Genomic DNA, 17,499 nt, shown 5'->3' with positions numbered 1-17,499 from the left:
CCAAAGCGTTGTTAACATTTGTTGCTAATTTTCTGTTTGTTGTTATAATTTGCTCTGACCCTACAGATGATGATAGGAGCATCATGACAGAGCAGTTAGAGACTGTTCCTAAAGAGGAGAAAACAGAGAGAGAATTGCGAAGATCATCTCTCGATAAGCATAAAAAAGAGAAACCTTTTAAAACTGGGAGAGGCAGGATTTCTACTCCTGAAAGAAAAATAGCTAAAAAGGAACCTAGCACACTCTCCAGAGATGAAGTGAGAAGGAAAAAAGGTTCATTTAACACTCACTATTACCATATTTTTGCTGTTGTACAGTACTGCCAGGTTACTCTGTTGTAGAAGTTGAATGTTGTGATAATACTAATACTATTTAATCAGACATTGTACAATTACATCAAAACAAGGTGCTAGGCTCACCCCTCTGTTACTCCAGCTTTATGCCCATATGGCGGACAAGGCAACACATCTGGGGTTAATGCACTACTCCTTCGCCTCAGCAAACTAATTAATTCCTCAGTTCAGTCCAGTACAACCTAAAGCATCAAACTGGAATAACAGAGCAGTGTTTGGCCAATGGTTGATTTGTTATCATGTAAAACTGTTTGAGTGTTTTTCCTGATTGTGTGCTTTTGTGTTTTCTTGTCCATAGCAGTGTATAAGAAAGCTGAACTTGCTAAAAAATCTGAAGTTCAGGCCCACTCTCCCTCCAGGAAAATCATTTTAAAACCTGCTATCAAATATACTAGACCAACTCATCTCTCCTGTGTTAAACGGAAGCAGACAGGTGACTGTGCTGTGTTCAATTATGCAATGTGGCTGGCAAACATAGACACTTTTTTTTTTTAAATCTCATTGCTATAGCAGCTTCTCTATTTTTTTATTTTTATTTTTCCTCCGAGAATATCAACCTTCATGAATATTACTGCTTTTTGGTGTTTTGTATCATTCTTCTTTTTCAGTATTTCTTTATTTCTCTATTTGTTTGACAGAGGCCATGATCATGTATGCTTGTCATTGCTCGGCCTTCCAAGTGCCGTGATTGTATCTTGGCATTGTGCTTGAATGTGGTGTTGTAGGAAGCTCTATTTTCATTATTTGTATTTTGTTTATTTTGTGATGAATTTATATGGTGGGAAAGTGTTGACAGCTTAAACCATGGTATACATATCCATTATTTTGCTTTTTTCTCTCATGCATAATAAGAAGACTTGTATATTGTTCATTTATACATGTCTGCATTGGCACTTCCAAATCTGTTACTGATGTTTATGACTTCAAACCAAAACCCACAGGGAGAATCTGGAATGCAGAGTACGACGCTGAGAGAGAAGAAATCTGGGGTCAAATGATGAATGCATTTCAAGCAAAAATGGTTTTCAAAATCTTAGTATTTGGTAGGGGAAGATGAGAGAGAGGCAACCAGTGGTTCTCACAGTATCTAAATAGATATATCATTATTCAGAAGACCAGAATTAGAACATCTTCACTCCAGTCTCAATATTATTCTTGATGGCACTGTCAGATCAGGGTGGAAAGAGAAGTATTGGACTTGTCTGTTAATTTTTTTTTTTTAAGAGATGGGACATGATTTTCCTGTAACACAGTTTGACACCTCCATGTACTGCAATGCAGTTGCTCCTTATTTACACCGGAGTAAATGAGAAGAGAACCGTGCCCTACTAGTTTACATTCAGGGTATATATAATATTCTAAAATGGCAATGTTTTTATGTTTCTTGGCTCAGAAGTTAAAAACTATGTTTATTACGTTGGTTAGCAAGATATAAATTAGAGTAGTCTCCATTGTGCTCCAGATAGCTCCAGACGACAACTGGGAGAGAAAAGGTGTCTTAAACCCGCTTCTGCCCCCTACCTCCTGTGCTCTTTCACAAAGCACAGCTTAATGAGACCAGAAGACCATAATTCAAAGATTCTTCAAAGAACCCAAAGTATGTTGTGGGATTAGGGACTAGGTGTCACAAGTTGGTTTAATGCTTTAGTCCTTCACCTTTGCAGACTAGGTTTCATATCCTGCATTGGTCATAAAGGAATTTTTAAACTATTTGGCATGATCTGATTGCAACTGTGAGAGGCTTAAGGCTAAAACAATGAGATGTTTCTTCATGGGTTAAATTATTGGCTTTACAGATTTACAGTCTTGCTAATATCCACACCTCTTTCTTATGTATACTGCTATTGTTTCCTCCCATGGGCTACCACTAAACCTCTACATTTTTTTGCTTCCTATAGCCTTCTAGTCAGAATTGAGGTGTGCCAGTAGAAAAACGTAGGGAAGCCTGCCCATCACTTAGACACACTCATCCTGGCTCTAGGTAGTGCTATCTGTCCCTCATTGTAATGTATAAAGGAATTCACTCAAATTAAAAACAAACCCAAAAGGTTGCCAAAGTGTAAAATATAATTTAAGGACAAACTCCAAATTTATTCAAGCAGTAAGAGTTGAGATCAAATAAAAACCCCTCATCCAAAACATCAGCCAACTTTGAGAGAGTTCTGAATCAGATTAAATTTCGTGGCCTTTATAATGTGTGGAACCAAAATCCTGGATCTGAAATTTGGGATAATTTTGGTCTGGAACTGAACTTTGAGGTTTGGGCTCATCTGTAAAGCAGACTAACATGAACCAAATCACTGAATGAACAGAAAGTCCCCACAACTAACATTGGCGTATCCTCAAGACAGCTGAAAAGTCACAAGGTAGCACACAGAAAGCCTGATTTTCTTCTTCCTCCCCTTTTCTGTATCAGCGCAGTCACTCCAGTGATTGCTGCCACGGAGGGTTAGGAGGCATAGAAGGATATTTCATAGAATTGCACGCTGGGGTGTAGGCATCCAGGATTAAATATGCCCACCCCTCAGGTGGACATAACCAACACAGGGACTGGACCTGTCCCCAGGCATCTTCAGGATCTGAGAGCTGGAGGGGAAGGTATATTTTCCTAGCTGACTGGTGTAATCCAAGAAGCCTGTTTTCCATTCTTCCTTTTTGATGAATGTAAAACCATTTGTTTGAGGCAGTGTCCACTCCCGTTGAAATCAATGTGAGCTTTCTTTTTGGTTTCAGTGAGAGCCGAATTGGATACCTAGCCACAAATGCCCCCAGAGTGTATTCTGTATAACTGAGCACATTCCAAGCAGCAAAAAAGTCCATGTTAGCCTTTTCTGTACTTTAAAAATGAAACTTGTCCAAAGAGCAACCGTGGGGGACACAGGCATCTCCATTAAAAAGTCAAAATTTTGTCCACATTTACCATTCAGTGAGACAGTAAATGAGATATCACAGTATTTCCCTATAATCTCAAGGGACAGAAAATAACTCATGTCACTGTGTAGTAACTATGGGCAGAAGCTGACTATTTTAATGGCAACCACAGTCTCCTCAAGAGGGGATTCTCACTAATTATGGTTATTAAAAGATGCTCCTTCCTTGGAACATGAAAAGAGAAAGAAGGCAGAAGGAAAAGACAGTTTTATTTGATCATCTAAACTTTATCCTAATTTTCATCGTGTTGTTTGATTGGCTGAAGTTAGACGACGCTGCTGCCTTTGTGACATCACATCATGGATGTCATAGGTTGGCCAGCACAGTTGCTTAGCCTTTGAACTGGGGCAAACATGCATTAGGCTTGTCTTAAATATGTTTATTGTGTGATTAAACTGGAGCAGAGCACGAAAGGACAGTGTGACGTCATGATCCAGGTATTTTGCTCAGATGGAGGAGTTGTTATGCTTTCAGGTAAGTCAGTTACAGAAGCACAAAACTGTGCTCTTTACTTCATAGCTGCAGGCAGTTGGAGTTAAATACCAAAGGAAAAAGGAGAAACATTTAAAAACCAAAAAACAGCAGTAACAGATATGGGAAAAGGTAATGCAGGAGGGTTTTATTGAGCATGTTCAGCTATAAATGCAGAACTAAACTGTCAGTTCTCTTTCCCCCCCCCCCACCCCCTCTCTCTCTCTCCCCCCCCCCACTCCCTCAATTTAAAATCAAAGAAAAAAAACAAGACAAGAACATTATTTAAGAGGGCAAAATTATTGATTGGGAAAGGCAACCTTTTTCACAATGGAGATTGGTTGCAGAATACCAGGATTTCATCCTACCCAACTATTCCAGGCAAGAGGATGTGGTGGGACAACTGCCATGGCCAAGGGGAAACCCATCTTTGCTACCCTGGACAAAGTTTTGGGATTGGTTTCACAGGTGGAACAAAATCGGGATTATAGCTAAGAGACCTCGGCTGTGACCACCCAACCTTCCTCCTATGCCCACTCAGAGTCCAGTACTGTGCTATTGCAAAGGATTTCACTAGTAGTTAGAGTTCACATAACACATAGCTTCCTGAATAACAGCATGGTGAACACTTGGTACTCAAGTTGCTGAAAAGTGCCTCAACTTCTAGGCTTTCCCCTAAGATGGAGTCCAAGTCAAACGATATCATCCTCACCTCAAATGTAACTCAAATCATGTTTCATCAGACAAGAACCACAGGATAACACTGAAAGAAGATAGGTGCCAGTGCTTCAATAATAAGATACTAAACTAAAGTCTCAGGGTCTGATTGACCTCTGCATTACTCTGCTTTTATACCAGTGTGACTGTATTGACATCCATGGAGTTATAGCAGTATATATTGGAGTGAATACACAGCAGTGAATCAGTTTCTTTTCGTTTAGGGTTCTTGGCCAAGAGTTTGAAAGGTAGCTAGTGAGATTGCTTGAGATTCCTTAAAAGAGCCTGATATTCAGAGGGCTATTGTTCAGTATTTTCTGAAAATTAGACCCCTTTAAGGTGTCTCATTTTGAGTTCCCAAAATCACAAGTCACTCCTCAAAAATCTTGGCTCTCAATCTTAGATCACTAGGAAGAGGAGGACATAATTCTGATTTGCTGGCTAGAATTAATACATTAACTGGAACTATCACAAATATGCTAACGTATTCTTTTATTTCTTAAGGCAACTGCGTATACTGCATATAATAATTCACCAGATCATTGCTTTGCATGGTGCTTACAAGACAATTGATTATACTAAACTTGTCCAGTAATTCAAAATGATTATTTTTAACCATCAAGGGTTTTTTTTTGTTTTTTGTTTTTTTGGGTCTAACAGCTGCAGGTGGTGAAACAAACCAGGCTCCAGGTGTATTTAAACAAGCAAAGGAAAAACTTTCAGTGAGTAAAATAATCCTCGTCATTCATCTTTCTAAAAACTCCTTTTTGTCCTGTCTCGGATGGTTTTCTTTTAATTTCAGTAAATAAATGTGCCTTCCCTTTAGAATTCATTTGTCGTATTTTTTTTTAATTACAGCCATTCTCCCCTATAGATAATTATACAGTTTTTGATAATTTTTTTAATTATTATTATGTATTGTTTGTATTATTGTATCATCTGGGGTCACGGACAAGGACCTCATTATGCTAGATGCTGTACAAACACACAACAAAAGACAGTCCCTCAATCCACCGTTGACACACAGCCACTGAGTTACAATAAAGTTTAATATTGTGAAGCATCCAGGGCCAGGCCCTCAGCTGGTATAAATCAGCATAGCTCCATTGGAGTGCACTGGAGCTGCACTGGTTTACCTGATCTGATTTTCTGGCTGTTGTTGTCATCTTGCTGGATTGTTACATACAAGAAGAAAATTCTGCCTCATGATTGGCTGAAAAGAGTCTTGTGATGAGTCATTACATTTCTATTGCTTTTCTCCTCAGAGGTCACAGATTTCTGGAAAATGTTAACCAATGACATCTCATATGCAAATATGCCTCCTGATTGGCTTAGCTGAGGTCATGTCCTGGACCACTCTCCACCTTAGAATGTTAGGTTTAAACAAAATTGTCAAACTTCCCGTCCTCACCTTCAAGGCTCAGCACAGCCTACACCACCACTTACATCTCTGCTGTCATCCACGCCACACCTCTGACTCCCTCCAGCCCGTCCGTGAGTATTGCCTCACCTCCCCTTTAGTCATTCTCACTCTCCCTCCCTTCTCACATGTTGCCCATGTACCCTTCCCACCCCAGCACTCCAGGTGCCCGACTTATTTTCTTTCAAATCCCCACTGTGTAACTGTTTTTCCAAGAAGTCCACACATGCTAGCTCACAACTGTAGCACTCTGGGGACTTACCCCTTATTGAACAACGACCACAACAAAGTCCTCCAAGATTGAACCGTACCCCTGGATCTCCCAGTGTGTTTTGTGCCTGATTTGTTTTGTTTGTCTAAATAGATTATAAGCTCCTTTGGGGCAGGGACCATTCAACGTGCTAACCACACTGTCAGTGCTTATCCCATAATATTAGGTGATACTGTAATCAATAATGTTGAAGATGATGGCAACAGCTTATGTAATTTGTGACCATCATGAGTAATGTGCTAGTTTAGATCCAAATCCAGATCTGAACTCTCTCCAAATGAGTATTTGATCCAGTGCTACAATTTTGGCCCATCTCGAGCCACATCTGAGAGATCTGTAGATATTTCTCAATAAAACTTCGAGAAACGTAGGTGACAGTGCATATACTGACTTCCTGTTTGGGTCAACTGTGAGGTTCACTTTCCTCTGAGGTAAATGTCTATAGTCACCTTAGCAGAAGTCAGTATCTGCTTGTTGCCAAAGTCTTCGATGCCCTTGGAAAACTACTGGCACAAACAAGCAGCGTGCATTCTTCCTCTGGGTCCGTCTCCTGTCTTTGTATCTTCTTTATTCTTCCTGTCAGTTGTTTTAGGGCAAAGAGCTGAAATCTATCCTCTTCTTGCTTCCACTGTTGTCTTTCTTCTCAGTCCACCGTCCATTCTCTTCCAGAACCACCCCTCCACCTTCTGCCTTTTCTCATAATTCCCTGGGGCAGTCCACATCCTGACCTTCCAAGTACTTGTCCCCTATTACTGTTGCATTCCCTCCTGCTTCACCGTGTATTGTGTTGCGCAACCCTCCCAAAGTGGCCTTCTCATAACAGTTCCCCAGCTCCTTTCCAGCTGTCGTGTCAGGTAGCATTGCAGCTGAGTAAGCTCGCCATCCATTTGCAGAGCCTTAATACCTGACTGCAATGTACATGTTATACTTCTGAACAATGCTCAAGAAAAGCTAAGCAGTTCTACCCTGCTGGGGAGGATCATGTCCCCATCCCAGCTGTGTGTTAAGAACATTGGCTAATTCATATCAGGAAGTATGCATTGTGACTGCCTGCCCCCTCCCTAGCTGGCTTATGATATCAAATGATGTTCCCGCGTTTCATCTTGAGCAGTCTCTTAACCATTGCAAGTGCTCATTCTTATTTTAAGGGCCACGTACTGCTCAGTCCCACATAAGCAGCCTACCCTTGCAGCAGTAGGAGGTCTGAAAGAGACTGAAGGTAGCATATGGCACTAAATTGGCATTTGTTTGAAAGCAAAAGAACTATCAGTTTGGCCCTCAAACACAGATAGGACAGGATTTTGCAAAATATCTTCCCATCATGGACAGTCAAGGACGGAAGATATTGCAGATAGAGCACTGGGTTGGGCACCGTCGCATATTTCCTGTGCAAATCAGTTAATCTCTTTGGGTCACATTTTGCCGCCCTTCTTCATGCTAAGTAGTACCTCACGCCACTGTGCCAAAGGAAGTTTGTAGTAGAGCGAGGAGTAGACCTTCTGAGTCCCAGAGTGGTTCACAAGACCATCCTTTCTCCTTAACTGCCGTAGCCTTTTAGAAACAGGAAGATATTTTACAATACCCTATCCTGGCTGTGTTTAGGATCCAAATTAGCTGTGCTTTTATACAATGCAGCTACTTGGAGTGAGATACTATTCAGTATGAGTAAGAGGGGCAGCATCTGCCTCTTTGTGCCTTCCTTGTCCAGCTGTAATATCTTCCCTACAAAGGGTGTTGTGAGGATAAATTTATTAAGGTGCTCAAATACTACAGTGATAGAGGGTATAAAAGTACCAGATTAGATTGTAGGCCCCAAACTGCTGGTCTTCAGCCCTCTCAAAATCAGGCACAGGGGCCAGATTTGCAAAAACATTAGCTACCTATAGATGTGAGTAGATGTTTAGTGGCTTTACAAAAATGCCTAAGTGAGTTAGGTGCCTAACTCCCACAGGCTTTCTGCATCTTGAGTCACCTAAATACCCTTTGTAAATCTGGCCCAAAGTATCTCAAGTTGGGCACCCAGAAATGGAGGCATGTCTAACTAGGTGAACATTACTATGATGGAACAGTTTTATGAAAATTATTTATTTTCTATTTAAAGCAGACATGCCATTGATCAATTATATGTCTCCCTGTACTTTAGATAGCAAAATAGTAAATATTTAACAATGAATAATGTGTGTCCATAAAAGCGGCGTTTTTAGAAATACGCTCGCAGTATTAGAGTGTCTCCAGTAATTGAACTGAGCTTGTCTCCTACAACAGAGACTGCCAAATTAATACTTTCTGCAGAGGCCCAGTCTGATAATGCAGCAGGACTGAAATGGCAGCTTTTGCCTTGAGAAGGCATTAGAATTTTGAGCATTCCCAAGCAGTACAGGAATTCCTTTATTTCATTTTGCAATTTAAAAATAGTTTTAAGCAGTGTTAATGTGCCTGATTCTGATCTCTTTTAAACTGGTGTAAATTAGGAATAACTCCACTATAGTCGGTGGAGCTACACCAGTATAAAACAAGAGTAGGGAGAAGAGATTCAGGCCCAGTGTTTCATAAGTGATATAACTTACAGTGCCCTGATTTCTTATGGTGTCTACTGGTGAAGCTGATTTTTTCAGTCCTACTATGCATTGTTAAGAGCCCAATTCTGCAGCTCTTGCTCGTGCTGAGTAGTTCTTACACATATGTAGTCCCATTGGGACTACTCACATGAGTAATTTCACCTCTGAGTGAGTAAAGTGTTACAGAATCAGGCCTTCGTTGCCACAATAATAGCTTCCAATTATTCTTTTTCATTTTACCTTATACCCTTTAAGGGAAAAAAAATAGAGCCAGATTGCAAACCCCTTAATTGGTGAGGCATTACTAAGCCAAGCAGTCCTAGTGACTTCAGTGGAACTAGGTGTGACACTGCTTGCCAATGTTCAGTGAGGGACTCACAATCTGCCCATCTTTCTAATAGAGTGTAATGAGTATAGAATATTGCATATTACCCTGGATTTTAAGGGTTAATACGGTAGAAGAGATGTTAGTATCAAGTCATTTCCCCATTTTGAGTAGTACCGTTAAATGTTTTTTTAAATCTCCTACTAACATTTTACTGTGGAACATTCCCAGAGAGGGAGATACTTCATATACAGGACTTGGTTTTAAAAAAGCAGGCTCCATCTTTGGTCCTGCAAATTCCCACCTGTAGTAAATGCTTACGAACTAGCCTTTGCGTCTGCACTTAATAGAGGGGGCAAACTGGCATCTGCAAAAAAGGAGGACTGTATTGAGGCCCTTCAGAGGGTCTGTCTACACAGCATCTGGGACGTGATTCCCAGCTTGGGTAGACATACAGTTACTAGCTCTGCTGTGGCTAGTGTCTGAAAATAGCAGCGTGGATGTGGTGGCACAGGCGGCAGCTCAGGCTAGCCACCTGAGGACAATCCCACTCCACCTCTGGGATGCATAGTGAGGCAGCTAGCCTGAGCCACTGTGCGCACGCTGCTATTTTTTAAGCACTAGCTTGAACAGAACTGGCATGTGTATATGTACCTGAGCTGGGAATTATTTCTCAGCTGCTGTCTGGATGTACCTGTAGAGTCAATTCTATCTCAGAGCCAAATGCTGCATTTCACAATACCTACTTGCATGTGTGTCTCAGAATTTTACATGTGCTGATTGGAAAAAGTAATTGTAATTCATAGCTTGCCATTTTTTCATTTATCCGTTTTGCATGTGTTTTCCTTTCGTCTCATTGCTCAGCTTCATGTTGTGTTTCTTTTGTTTGTTTTCTCATGACTAGACTTCCTCTTTGTCAAAGATTCCTGCCTCAAAGTCTAGAGTGAAGTCATTGCTTCCTCCAAGACCCAGCTCAGCTTGCTCACTAACTACTAAAAGGGCTACTTTTCTCGATACAGACAGTTACTTTGTACGGCCCTCCTCGGCGGGCCCAAGAGACTGCTTTCCATACTCAAAATCAGATGCTAAGGTAAGGGAGCAAAGTCAGAGAGAGGTAGCTCAGAGAGGGTCATTTCATGGATCTTATTCTCTCCCTGCTGAATCTAAGTAAGTCTCAGTGAAATTACCTGGGTTTGTCATCACATACAGCTGCACCGCTGTAGCACTTAAGTGAAGATGCTCCTACACCAACAGGAGAGCTTCTCCCGTTGGCATAGTTAATCTGCCTCTGACAAGAGGCAGTAGCTGTGTCGACAGGAGAGGCTTGCCCTTAGACCTAGTGCTGTCTACATCAGGGGTTAGGCTGGTATCATTGCATTCCTCGGGGGGGGGGGATTTTTCACACTCCTCAGTGACATAGTTATACTGAGATAGATCTATAGTGTAGACTGAACCTTACAGCAGCACAGCTGTACTGCCACAACTGTACCATTGTAAGATCTGCCATGTATCCTTTCTTTGCCGGCGGGAATTAACCCACCCCCAACGAGTGGCATTAAGTAGGAGAGCCTCTCCTATCAACATAGTGCCATCTGCATCAGCACTTTTGTCGGTGAAAGTTTTGTAGGTCAGGAGGGGTGTTTTTCTCACACCCTTGACCGACAAAAGCTTTACCAACAAAAGTGCTAGTGTAGACAAAGCCTCAGTGAAGTTACTTGTAGAGTTACTCAGATCCAGTGGCAGGAGACTTGAGGTCCAGGCAACAGAGCTTGAGACACAACCTGTATAGAAACAAAGGAGATTATTATAGATCCTTCAGGATAAATTCATCTGTATCATAAATGACATAAATTATACCACTAACTCTCCTTTGTCCTATGACTGTAGAGGTGTTAACTGCCCTGGAATGGTCTCCTGCAATATGTGTTAACTCCTTATCTTTTCCACCATATATTTAGCTGTGACACTCCAAGTACCTTTCCCAGACCTGAAGAAGAGCTCTGTGTAAGCTCAAAAACTCGTCTCTTTCACCAGCAGAAGTTGGTCCAATAAAAGATATTGCTTCATCCACCTTGTCTCTCTAATATGCTGGGATCAACGTGGCTACAAAAACCATAAGGGCCAGACCCACCCTTGGTGACATGGACAGAGTTCCCTTGACTTCAGTGGAGTTGTGCCTATTTACAAAAGTAGAGTAGCTAGTCCTGGTGTAAGTTGGTCAAAAAAAGAAAAGTAAGTGGCTAACGACAGCAGAACCAAAAAGCCTTTCAGTAAGTTTGTAATTTACACTCATGTAGTATTCTGTGGGACCAAATGCAATCCCTAGCATAAGAGGGCACAACTTGCAGTGAAAGCTGAGACCAGTTATGTTGGGGCAAAATTTAGCCCTACAAGTGTTAAGGATGCTGCAGGAAGAGAAGTCTGGTTTGTCTTACACTTTCCTAATGATGTCTTTCTCTTCCAGCCCCCCATGCGTATATTTCACCTGTTTTACACACCCACTGAAAGCCAAGTTGGTGAACACGACACTGCTTAGCCACTTTGCCCCACTTGCCACCATATTCCCACCAACCCACAAAGATGTTTCTTGCACCAGTTTGGATAATTTTTGTATTTGGCCCTGGGATTGCAATGGGAGACACCTGCTTATGCCAGGCTGTATTTGGCTACCCATCTCACAAGTGCACAAATACCTGAACATACTCAGATGTACACTGATCTAAGCGAAGTAAAGAAGCAGACACACACTGATCTAAACATGGAAAAGATCAATAAAGAAGAAAACAGGCTAAGGTTCCAGTAGCTAATGTCCCTGCTTTGAAAATTTAATCAGCAGCCTAAATTCTTCAAAATCTCATTTTGGGGGAAAATATAACACTCTTTTAGAGCTTCAAAAGGCAGCATTTCAGCACTCATTTTACCTAATAATGTAGAGTCTGAAACATCCTGGGGGCCCGATCCTGCAATCCCACTACAGGTGGAATCCCATGGGACTTCAGGACTGGGCCCTGGATCTTTGTTTCCACTTGTATAAGAAAGCCCATTAGACTAAATGATCTTTCAGGATTTCTTGTTTCATGACTTCCTAACCAGAACGACTCTTTCACTAAGAGACAAAGCCCACTGAAACTGATAGAAAGACTCCCAGATATGGCTTCTTTAGGATTTGGATCAAGCTCCTAGGGTCCATTTTTGCCCCATTGAACTCACATCAGGTTTTGACATTGACTTCAGTGGGAGCAAAATCAGGCGTTGATACATTTTGGTCAGATCAGAGAAACAGCATATATATTCAGGGTCTATTTAGGGAAGCTAGGAAATAAACAGAGGGGAATTTCCCCTGAAATAGGCAACCAGACATTTAAGGAGCCTTGTAAAAATGAGTTCAGCGTTGTCTTAGGCAAACTGAAAATCTAGAGTGGGCTTTTCAAAAGGATTCAATATTGACCGAATTCAGCTCTCATTGAAGTCAGGGAGAGCTTTGCCATTCACTTCAGTGAGAGTAGAATTCAGCCAATGCTGAGCACTTTTGGAATTTCATCCCCTAAGGGGCAGCCAATCTAAAAGCTAGATGTCCAAAGTCAGTAAATCCCAAGGGAGTTAAGTGACACATTAGACCTGGGTAATCATCAGAGCTTTCTGCATGAAATGTAAAGGAACTGGGCATCATTTGATCTCACTTGCACTGGTCTGAGTCAGAGGCTACCATGAAATCGCACTTGTGTTAAACTAGTGAGAGATCACAATCTGGATAATTATGTTTACTGTAAAGCCATTATTTTCCTTTTTGCTCCTATCAGGATGGAATAACCAAGAGTCCAGAAAAGCGTTCCTCTCTACCAAGACCTTCTTCCATCCTCCCCACTCGGAGAGGTGTATCAGGAGACCGAGACAGAGATGAGAATTCTTTCTCCCTCAATAGCTCCATCTCCTCTTCAGTACGACGGACTACCCGTATGTTTCTCTGCAAACCTAAGTCTCCTGGTGCCTTCACCTGCCCTTGCGATATATTTCACACACTTGCTAAATCCATCTTTACCTTTCCTTTGCTTTTAAGAAGTAGGCCTGAGTTGTACTTCTGGGACCAGAGATTGGAACCCCGAATTTGGCCATGTTCAGATATGGGGTGCCGTTGTGACCCAATACAGCGGCAAAGGTTTGAGTCCAGATGTGGGACCAATCTTTCCCAAAGTCTGACTTGCTCAGACCTAGGGCTGCAGTTGAGGGCCTTCTCTTGTATAAAAAAAAAATCCCTTCACGTGGGTTTCCCAGTGATGTGACACATTTAATATAGACCATTTATAAACAAACAGAAAAAAGAAACTCAGTGTGAGCAGTATAATTTTAAAATAATAATAATTCTGATGATCTCATGAAAATGGAAGGGTTATTTAATAAATACTAAGATTTGTTAATTTGTTGGTTTGGTTTAATGGTCTCTCGGTGTTTAGTTAATGCCAAGCCAGAAAGAAGCTTTGCCTAAAAATATTGTTTGTAGTTATTGGGGTGACTCATCAGAAGAAAGACAAAGCAGTTAACCAGCAAGGTTTTCTTATCACAATGTGAGAGTTCTGTTAGCAGCTGTAAATAGGGCAGCACTTAGCACCCGGCGTACTGGGTGTGGTTAAGAGGAGGTTTGGAAGGTTAGAAGGGAGCACTTGTATCTGTAGAAAACCTAATGGCGTCATTAGCTCGCCAGTTGGATAGCAGGGAGAAGAAAGCAAGCAGTATAAAAGGCTGAGCCAGCAAGTGGGCCAGTAATCAGGAAAGGGGGCTTCTTCTAGCTGCTGCCATGTCTGTGTTGTACCCAGGGGCCGGGCATAAGGGAGAAACAAGTTACCCTAAGACCAAGGAAATGTAACCACCCCTCTTTCCAGGCATCCCCCTATGCCAGTCTAGCATTCAGCTCAGGCCTCAGAACCTGGCTTGGTACTCTCCTTTCCCGCAGGAATTCTTCTGTCTCTGCCTCTTCAGAAACCATTCTTACAACCTTTTTCAAAGAAGCCTAAGAACATAAGAACGGCCATACTGGGTGAGGCCAAGGGTCTTTCTAGCCCTGTGTCCTATATCTGACAGTGGCCGCTGCTGGATGCTTCAGAAGGAATGAACAGAACAGGGCAATTTTGAGTGATCGAGCCCCAGCCCTCCAGTCCCAGCATCTGGCAGTCAGCGGTTTAGGGATACCCAGAGCATGGGGTTGCATACCTGACCATCTTGATTAATTGCCACAGATGGACCTATCCTCCATGAACTAATTCTTTTTTTAATCCAGTTATGTGTTTGGCCTCCACAACATCCTCTGGCAAAAAGTTCCACAGGTTGACTGTGCGTTGTGTGAAGTACTTCCTTATGTTACTTTTAAACCAGCTGCCTTTTAATTTCATTGGGTGACCCTTAGTTCTTGTGTTATGTAAAGGGAGTTAGATACCCAAATCCCACTGAAAATCCTTTGAAAATCCCAGCTTGAGTATCAGGGGTAAAGTGCAGCCCCTCTCAGTGCATAGTGACCCCTGGGTGGCATAGCAGCAAATGAACAACTTGCCCATCCTCCTGGCTGGGGCAGATATATACCAGAGTGCGTTTGCCAAAAGGGGTGGAAGCCTGAGGGAAAAAAAAGAGAGGCTGCAGAGAGGCAGAAAAATCCCATTCTCTCTCCTGCACAGTCAGTGCAGTGAGAGAACCCTGATTGACAGTTGGTTGGGAAAAAAAGAGCCCAATCTGGGAACAGTGGAGGTGAGAGTAAAGAGTGATTAAACCATTTAATGTGTCATGTTCAACAGAGAGGCTTTCTCCTTAGCCCCGGAGCACCGGTACCTTGGGTCTCATCCATCCCCAGTGAAATAAATAGAATGATTCTGATTGACTTTACTGGCCGTTAGATCAGTCCCTTTGATGCACTAGGAGGACTCCTCAGCAAACTCAGTGGAAGCCAAAGACGTGCATCCATACAGCAAGGAAATTACCTAGGGGCAGATCCATAGGTGGAGTAAATGATCATTGCTCTTTTGAAGTCAATGTAACTATGACTGTTTATACAAGCTGAGGATCTACTCTCTGGATTCTACTGTAGATACAAAGCTACTAGCTATGGTACATGACCAAAAGCAGCCATGTATTTGAAATCTGCTGTTCAAAAGATTATGATCGAAACCATCTCCACTACATAGACTACATTAATGCCTAATCTAAATGCCCACTGAAGTCAGTGTGCATCTGTCCATTGAGTTGGTGGGCTTTGCTTCAGGATACTTATCATTGTACGTGTCATAGTCTGTGGAGACACAATATGAAGAAAAGAGCGATTTATCCATGTGATTTTAACACTGTTATGTCTTCAATATAGGATCGGAGCCAATTCGCAGCAGGACAGGAAAGAGTGGCACTTCTACACCCACTACCCCTGGATCCACTGCCATCACTCCTGGTACTCCACCCAGCTACTCCTCCCGTACCCCAGGCACTCCTGGGACCCCAAGCTATTCCAGAACCCCTCATACGCCAGGCACTCCCAAGTCTGCTATATTGGTGCCCACTGAGAAGAAAGTTGCCATCATACGCACTCCTCCAAAATCTCCAGCCACACCTAAGCAACTACGACTTATTAACCAGCCTCTGCCAGACCTCAAGAATGTCAGGTCCAAAATTGGATCGACAGACAACATCCGGTACCAGCCGAAAGGGGGACAGGTAAGAATTTACTTTAAATGCACAGTGACGGTATTAATGTGCTGGGAAGTTTGCAATTTTGAGATGCCCCATAAATAACAGACAGAGCATTGCATCTATTGTCACAGTTAGATGCTTGTTATGTAAATGATATTAATTTGTGAGAGCCTGGCTTATCTTCAGAAAATTGTCTTGTAAACTGAAAATTAACTCTGGGAAAGATTTTTTTTCATGCCTCACTGAGATCAGATGAGAGTTCTGGCGTATTTTCAAAATCAGAGGTGTGTTTTAGCCTAAAAACCAGAAGCTACTCCTTATTCAGTCCACTGTTTAAACAGCAATGAATTAATAAGCTTAACAGACAGATAAGTAGGAGCCTTAATTAGAGGCAAAGTGTTTTATTATATTTAAACAACTGTAAAATGCAGGAGATGAATATGAGGAAATAGAAGTGTGTAAAATAATGAATGGCATAGAGAAGATAGATGGGGAGTTTCTGTTCTCCCAATCTCAGAGCAGAACAAGGGATCAGAGAATAAAATTAAAATGAGACAAATTCAAAAGTTATTAAATTAAATACTATTTGGCACGTTGCATTATTATATTGTGGAACTCATCGCTACAGGAAATTGTTGAGGCCAAGACTTTAGTGCAATTCAAAAAGGGATTGGACATTTATATTGGTAACCAGAATATCTAGATTTCTAGTAGTGAATGCTTACAACAATTTTGGAATATTAAACCTCATGCTTTTGGCCTTAAGCCAATCTCTAACTATTAGAGACCAAGATGGGATCTAATACATCTGCCTACACTGGAGTTCTTATATCTTCCTCTTAAAGCATCTGGTACTGGCCACTGTCCAGGATTAGGTGGACCTCAGGCCTGGTTCAGCCTGGCAGTTCTTATGTTCCTAGACAGAGTGTATTGTCTAAAATAATTACATTATACTACTGCACGCTTTGTTAGCTCACACTTTGCTTTCAGTGGCTATCACCTTTGGATCACATATTGGTCTGTGTAGCTCTTTGTTTCCATAGCAACAGCTACTCCTGTTCCTTATCTCCTTTAGGGGAAAGGGGAAATGTCTGTACGTATATCGATAGAGGCCAGAATTATTTGCAACCAAGGAAGCTTTCTGCTCATAAAAGGCTATTGCTGTATCTTGTAACTTAGAGGCAGTGGCAATCAGTTTTATTAGTTATATTGTTTCAAGAAAGGAAACCAATTTCATATAGGACTGGACAAGCTGGATAAGTAAAACTAAAACCAACCAGACATATGCCTAAACCTGGACCAAATTCAACCTCCTTTTGAGGTTATAAAAATTTTGGTTACTTTATTTATCATAAAATGTTCGTCTGCCCTTCATGTTGACTCATGATCCAAATTTGCAAGGGTTTGAGTGCCCTTTACAAAGCACTCTGCATCCTTAGCTCCCATTGGCTTCAATAGAAGTTGAGAGTACTCAGCACCTCACAAGAATAGCATACTGAGTGTCCGCCACTCCAGCAGTTTCTGGGTCCAGTTCTGCAGCCTCTAATTGTGTGCAGGATCAGAACATTTGTTTGTCAGAAGAAGGGCAGATATCAAAATGCTAAATATTCATACTTGTACCAGAACCTGCTGGACAATCTTGCATGAAAGCTAGTTCTCACCAGGTTTCCAAGCCTGAGATTCAGATAAATATCCAAGCTTTTGGATATTTATCCAGACCTCCAAAACACTGAGGTTCACCCTTCATTCATTTTAAAGAAAAGTTGGATCTTAACATTGTAACTTATCAT

General features: G+C 41.7%; 1 protein-coding gene across 13 annotated transcripts in view; it reads left to right on the top strand.

The window, feature by feature from the left end:
• Positions 1–17,499, top strand: part of MAP2 (microtubule associated protein 2) — a 342,751-nt gene that overhangs the window by 294,628 nt on the left and 30,624 nt on the right. For 10 of the 13 annotated variants that reach the window (XM_030580175.1, XM_030580178.1, XM_030580186.1 and 7 more), the window contains 5 exons: positions 67–273; positions 652–786; positions 5,133–5,194; positions 12,847–13,000; positions 15,390–15,733. In XM_030580175.1, coding sequence (XP_030436035.1) covers positions 67–273; positions 652–786; positions 5,133–5,194; positions 12,847–13,000; positions 15,390–15,733 — 902 coding nt within the window. The remainder of the gene's footprint in view (positions 1–66; positions 274–651; positions 787–5,132; positions 5,195–12,846; positions 13,001–15,389; positions 15,734–17,499) is intronic. The other 3 variants (XM_030580185.1, XM_030580184.1, XM_030580176.1) reach the window with 2 other exon arrangements.

This window comes from Gopherus evgoodei, chromosome 11, assembly GCF_007399415.2.
Source record: "Gopherus evgoodei ecotype Sinaloan lineage chromosome 11, rGopEvg1_v1.p, whole genome shotgun sequence".
NCBI lineage: Eukaryota > Metazoa > Chordata > Testudines > Testudinidae > Gopherus > Gopherus evgoodei.
Note: the sequence above shows the minus strand (reverse complement) of the source record. Positions and strands in the feature narration are given on the sequence as shown.